This window comes from Rosa chinensis, chromosome 1 (assembly GCF_002994745.2).
Source record: "Rosa chinensis cultivar Old Blush chromosome 1, RchiOBHm-V2, whole genome shotgun sequence".
Lineage (NCBI taxonomy): Eukaryota > Viridiplantae > Streptophyta > Magnoliopsida > Rosales > Rosaceae > Rosa > Rosa chinensis.
In genome coordinates, this window is record NC_037088.1 from 5,239,311 (window position 1) to 5,245,583 (window position 6,273).

General features: G+C 34.4%; 1 protein-coding gene across 1 annotated transcript; it reads left to right on the forward strand.

Moving 5' to 3' along the window:
- The first annotated feature begins 285 nt into the window (after positions 1-285).
- Positions 286-3,979, forward strand: LOC112192126 (phenylacetaldehyde reductase). Its single transcript, XM_024331700.2, has 6 exons — positions 286-476; positions 631-800; positions 986-1,177; positions 1,307-1,469; positions 2,061-2,247; positions 3,666-3,979. Exons 1-6 carry the CDS (start codon positions 356-358, stop codon positions 3,802-3,804), a joined length of 972 nt encoding a protein of 323 aa, XP_024187468.1. The 5' UTR covers positions 286-355; the 3' UTR covers positions 3,805-3,979.
- Positions 3,980-6,273: the final 2,294 nt, after the last annotated feature.

Here is a 6,273-nt window from a genome sequence, read left to right on the forward strand (position 1 = left end):
TTAGTAATATTGTTAACGGGGATTGGGGCGGGTATGAGGACCTAATCCCCAATGGGGACGGGGACAGGGAATCCCCGATATCTTATTACGGGGATTGAGGCGGATACGGGAATGGAGAATAAAATCGGATATGGAGATGGTAATTTGATCCCCTTACCATACCCTCCCCATTACCATCCCTAATAATTTCCTTCTATCCACACGAGGCATGGAGTTTATGTACATGCTACTATTTAATTTATAGAAGGATGACGCTGTCAGGGCATCTAATACATTCAACCTGCGTGGTCTCCACTGTCGAAAAAACTCAGCTCTCAGTTCTTACCAGTGAGAGCCAGAGAGAAAGAGAGAGAGGATGAGCTGCGGAGAAAGCAAGGTTGTGTGTGTGACAGGAGCATCTGGGTTCATAGCATCATGGCTAGTCAAGCTCTTATTGCAACGAGGTTATACTGTCAAAGCCACTGTTCGGGACCCAAGTCAGTTCCATCACTTCTCTTTTCTTTCTTTCTTCCCGTTTTGTTTTTTACTTTTAATCTATTTAAACTTGCTCAATTCACTGATCTTCAGATTCAATATCTGGGTTTTAATTTTCACTCTTAATTAAATAAGTTCTGTTTTTGCATGCTCCAGATGATCAAAAGAAAACAGAACACCTACTCTCACTTGATGGAGCAAAGGAAAGGCTTCATTTGTTCAAAGCAGACTTGTTAGCCGAAGCTTCTTTTGACCCTGTCGTTGATGGGTGTGAAGGTGTTTTTCATACAGCATCCCCTGCCCTACTCTCATCTACTAATCCGCAGGTTCATCTCTTTATTTACATGCTTCAAAATGTTTACCAATTTTTCTTTGTAGCATCGTAAGCCAACAGTTCATGAAATTCAGTTCTATTTGATACTCTGCCAACATTTAATGATACAGTTTGATTTTACCTGCAAAATCTATATCAGTATGCACTATGATGTTGCTAGCTCTTAATCTTTGTCAGGCAGAATTAATTGAGCCTGCTTTGAAAGGAACGCTTAATGTCCTCGGATCGTGTGTGAAGGTTCAGTCTATCAAAAGGGTGGTTATAACATCCTCTATGGCAGCAGTTGGATTTAATGGAAAACCTCTTGCTGCTGATGTAATAATCGATGAATCTTGGTTTTCAGATCCTGCTTTTTGTGAAAAAACGAAGGTTTGTGTGTAAATGGTTTTTGTGGTTGCCTAGCATACCATGCTATAACTTAATACAAGTTTGATCTCGTTGCTTTCCAGCCAGAAAAACTATGTGCATTGTATTTACTAAGGGATTGGTTTTCATCAGCTTTGGTATATGCTTTCAAAGACATTAGCTGAGGAAGCTGCTTGGAAGTTTGCAAAAGAAAAAGGAATTGATATTATTACAATAAATCCGGGATGGGTGATCGGCCCTCTCTTGCAGCCAACTCTGAACTTGAGTGTGGAACTAGTTCTGAAACTCGTGAATGGTACTTTATTGAAAATATTGCATTACTTAGATCTGAACACATGTTCTTTTTTATCATTTTATCTATCATGGCGACAATTCACTGTTGATCTGCTAGAACTTCTGCATTTTGTATAACAGACCTTGGAACCCTTGCCTCCATGGCCCTATAAACATATATAATTGATCTGAGTACTACTGGTCATTTTATATTGACCGAGCATACATCTTGAATAGTGATTATTCTTGAGCGCATCCTTTAGAGTGTTTTCATTAGTGTCATTTGCATGATCTTTTTATCATCAATTTGTGGTTCTTATGCGCTTATAACTATTATATTGAAATGCTGCTTCCACATTCACAATATAATCATTTGCTTGATCATATACGGATATTTCTGCTGAAAAGGGGGTGGGGAGTCAGGTTGAGGGATGTAATGTTTGAAAATTATTTTCGCACTATATGTCATATTGCCAAATTGTCATTCCTATGTAGCCTGGTAGCTTTGTGTTATAAACTTAAAGTGAAAGTTAGTTTGCCCTTCAGCTTGATGGATGTCTTAAATAATTTGCCAAGGAAATTATTGTTCCTGATAATAGTTTAATTGATGCAGGGACCGAAAAGTTTCCCAACAAAACTTACAGACTTGTTGATGTTAGAGATGTTGCTAATGCACATATTCTAGCCTTTGAAAACCCATCAGCTACTGGACGTTATTGTTTAGTTGGAAGCGTAAAACACTGTTCAGAGATTGTGAAAATGTTGTACGAGATCTCCCCTGCTCTCAATCTTCCAGATAAGTACGTTGCTAATATAATCAAATTGTCATATGCTATACCTCCATGTGTTTTAGAGGTAATTGTAAGAACAGTGCAGGTTTACTTGGTCATTAACGGTACATTTCTTCTAGATTTCATTACTTTCCTCTTTGCACAGTCAGTATGTGCTTACAAGGATACATAATGCATGTTACTTCTGGCATGATTGAGTACCTAATAAACGCAAATTTGGACAATATCTGTTTTAAACCTACATTATTTTTTTTTTTATAGAGGAGGAGAGATTTATTTGGTCAAATTAATATCTGTAAATAGATCTTTTCTGAGTTTTTCTATTAGAACCTCCAAATATACTCACTTGCCTCCTATGCTTTTTACACCTTCTATCAAATTTTCAAATACTAAATTTACTCACTAAACCTCACTAAAGTTCCTCAAATAACCTCATTCATATAATTTGCAAACAAACTATTATCTTTAAAATAAAAAACTTAGTCATTTCAATGATTTAATTATTTTATAAATCTTAATTACATATCCATTCCTTAATCAGACAACATAAATCTCTTTTTCAATAAAAAAAAAATCAAATACAAGGTATTGAGTTTCAAAAGTTAATTTCTAATTAACAAGAAAATAACATGAACTATTCTGTGGTCTTTTTTAAAAAAAAAAAAAATTTTTTTTTTTTTTTTCTATTTTAGCTGTGCCAAAAAATGAAGATTAATTAGTTTTTTTGAATGTTTATTTTATTTTCTCTTTTTTCTATACCTCATGGTTAATTATCTGATATTTGTTTAGTTTTTTTTAATTGGCTCATTTTTTGTTTTGTTCGTAAATATATTGAATAGACTTAGATTTAGGTCATAATATGATTTATTTTATTTTCCTTCACCAATATACGTTCATCATGTATATCATACATTTTTAAGTCACATGATCTTAATCATAGTTTTAATTATTATTAAATATATATAAATACTTTAATGAGTATGTAGTGAAATTGAAAAATGAAAATAGATAAGGAAAATAATAAAGAATACAATCTAATATTATATAAATACTTTAATGAGTATGTAGTGAAATTGAAAAATGAAAATAGATAAGGAAAATAATAAAGAATACAATCTAATATTATTGAATTTGAAATTCTAGAGAAAATCAATGTAATATTTTTTTTGTATAATTATTGTCCTTAATAGTCATTTTATAGTAGGTTACATATGTCATTTAATACTTCATAATAGAGTGAGGTCAAGTGAGCAGATTTGGAGGTCTCAATAGAAACACTCATCTTTTCTATATCCTTCCTTTTCACCTTGTCGTGTCTCCATTACTTTCTAAAAGTAAATGTTATGTATAGTCGAATGATGTAAACATTTTCATAATTGCCCAATACAGAAATTGGAACTTCACAATCTAGTCTCTATTTTTGACAGATGTGCAGATGACAAGCCCTTCACACCAACTTACCAAGTATCCAAGGAAAGAACCCAAACTTTGGGTGTAAAGTATACTCCGCTTGAAGTGTCTCTGAAGGATACTATTGAAAGTTTGAAGAACAAGAACTTCTTCTAATTGTGGAACTCATTCACTAGTCAGGAAATAGTTAAAGATTGATAGTATGTGTACGTCTACCTCTGTTGTTTTATTGTTTATGAGATCATTGCCTTGTGTGACTTATAGCTTGTAGTGATGATATGCACATAAGCATACCATAATGCTGCTTTGTATCACTTGCAAAGCCTTCAACTTATCAGAAAGCATATGGGAATAATGTGTTGATTATATTCATCTTTCAAGGAGGTTTATATAGTATTAATGAAAAGTAATCAATTCTAATCTAAGTCAACTATAGTACTTAATGCACATTGATACACAAAATTAATCATAACAAAGCTAATTGATGCAGTTCGTGTTTGGTAGAGCACGGATTCTTTGAGGTTCGGAGGGAATCAACTACACAATAAAAAGGACAGACTAATAATAGTTATAGCTTTGCCTTGCGGATGAAGCAAACAGCATCAATTTGAGATCCAGTAATGGCTCAAAAGGCCTGAACAATACCCGCCGGAAAAACCCAGAAAGCTTTTGAGCTTTGGTACACCGTTTGGGATAATTTTCTGGACAAGATAAGACCATAAGAACACCAACGACGTTGAACTGATCCGATCCACACACACACACTGATTCACACGCGATTTACGTGTGTTTCTAGACCTAATTACCTTGAAATTAGCGAATACTCAAGCATTATTTCGTAGTATTATTTTGTTTTCTTTATTTGTAGGAAATTATGGTCAAGAGAGGAAAAAGACGAAAGAAATAGCAAATTTGGGCAAAAAGTCAACTCCGACTAAAGGACAAAAAGTCAACTGGTTGACCATCGGGTCAACCAAGTCAACTTGGCCCAATAACAAGAAGTCCGAGGCCCAAGACTAAAGAAGCACACAAGTGAAGACCCAAGCCCATTTGTATTATATCTTTGTATTCAAATTTCAAATTCAAAATTGATGTAATGACAATACTAATTAGTGGATCACACACCTCACACACATCACACATGTGGATGGAGATATTTATTTGTGTTCACACTAGGCGCACACTCACTTACACTTTTACCCTCCGGTTTTCTTTTTATTTTCGAAAATGTTTTCTAAACTTCTAATTCTCTACATTTTTATTATGTTATTTTAGTCTTTTCACTTTACCCTTTTTCTACTTGTTTTTTAGCCCTTAGATCTAGGGTACAAGTCTAATCTTGACCCTTGAACCCTAGGGGGTATTTAAACACCTTTGCACACTCATTGCACAAGTTTAAGACCCATTTTTCTACACCCTAGGCCTTTTGGCCGAATTTGGGACTTCTCTCCCTTCTCACCTCTTCTTCTCTTCGTCATCCCTCATTCTTCACATGTAGGCTTGCACAAGGAGGAGGCACACACATTTCTGGTATCTAGGCCACCATCTCTACACCATGGCTTCATAAGGGTAGCAAGAGAAGCCATGATCTTATGGCAATAGCTAGTGACAAGCTTTGCCTAAAATTTCATGGATTTCTCCTCTCTTTCCCTCTTCTTTCTCTCTCTTATTTCTTGCTTATGGTGTTGTTTGATGTGTATTGATATATACTTGTGTGTGACCTCTCATGGTTTTAGGGTTTTGAAACCCAAATTTAGTTTTGTATGGTTTTGTTGAGGAATTAATAAAATTGATGTTTATTCATATGATTTGTGTACTCTTGCTTTAATTTCTTCTCTCTAGATGTATGGTTTAGGTTTTCCCCTCCTTAATCTATGTTTGGTGTGTTGGAATTGGAATATTAAATTGGGAAATTTATATTTCAATTTAAATTAAGGCATGAGTATGGTGGAATTTACCCATTGCATATCTCTATTTCCATTTGGATTTCTTAGATTGTGGTTCTCAAGTCACCCAATTTTGAGTATTATTACCCTTGATTGTCATAATAGTATTCGAATTGTTGGGTAGGGTAATTGTTATCACAAGTACTCTTTTTGACCTTATTATTTGTGGTGATAGTTGCTAGAGTGTGTTACAATCGATTGTCGAAACATAAAGCATTTAGTTTTGAGCACTTATGGGCCTAACAAGGCATAAGGTTTGAGACTAGTATAGGGTAGCCAAAAACTAAGTATTCTTTCTTCTTCTTGTTTTTTCTTAGGGTTTGACTACTATTTTATGACAATCAATTTAGCTTTTTTTCGACCTCTTAATGCTAAATGGAAATCCTACAAAACATTTGAAGCATCATTTGAATTAATCATCATCATTCCATATGATTTTAGATTTGTGTGGAGAACCTTGAATTCCATAATGACCCTTGATACGATGCATCCCATCCCTCTATCTATCTTATTTTTATGTTGTAGTTAGTTTGTTTATTTATCATTTATGAAAATCCAAAAAACATTGTGACTTTCCCACTACCATTCATTTGTAAATCGATGTGGGCGTGAGCATTACAAGCATTTTTGTGTGTTTCACGACCCTATCTAGGCCTTGCTTGGTGCAAGGCTGTCTATG

What these genes read in the sequence shown, in the direction of transcription:
- LOC112192126 (XM_024331700.2), top strand. Translation starts at nt 356, where the DNA reads ATGAGCTGCGGAGAAAGCAAGGTTGTGTGTGTGACAGGAGCATCTGGG. An exon ending in AGCCACTGTTCGGGACCCAA is followed by an intron (nt 477 to 630) that starts GTCAGTTCCATC and finishes TGCATGCTCCAG; the next exon opens with ATGATCAAAAGAAAACAGAA. An exon ending in TCTCATCTACTAATCCGCAG is followed by an intron (nt 801 to 985) that starts GTTCATCTCTTT and finishes AATCTTTGTCAG; the next exon opens with GCAGAATTAATTGAGCCTGC.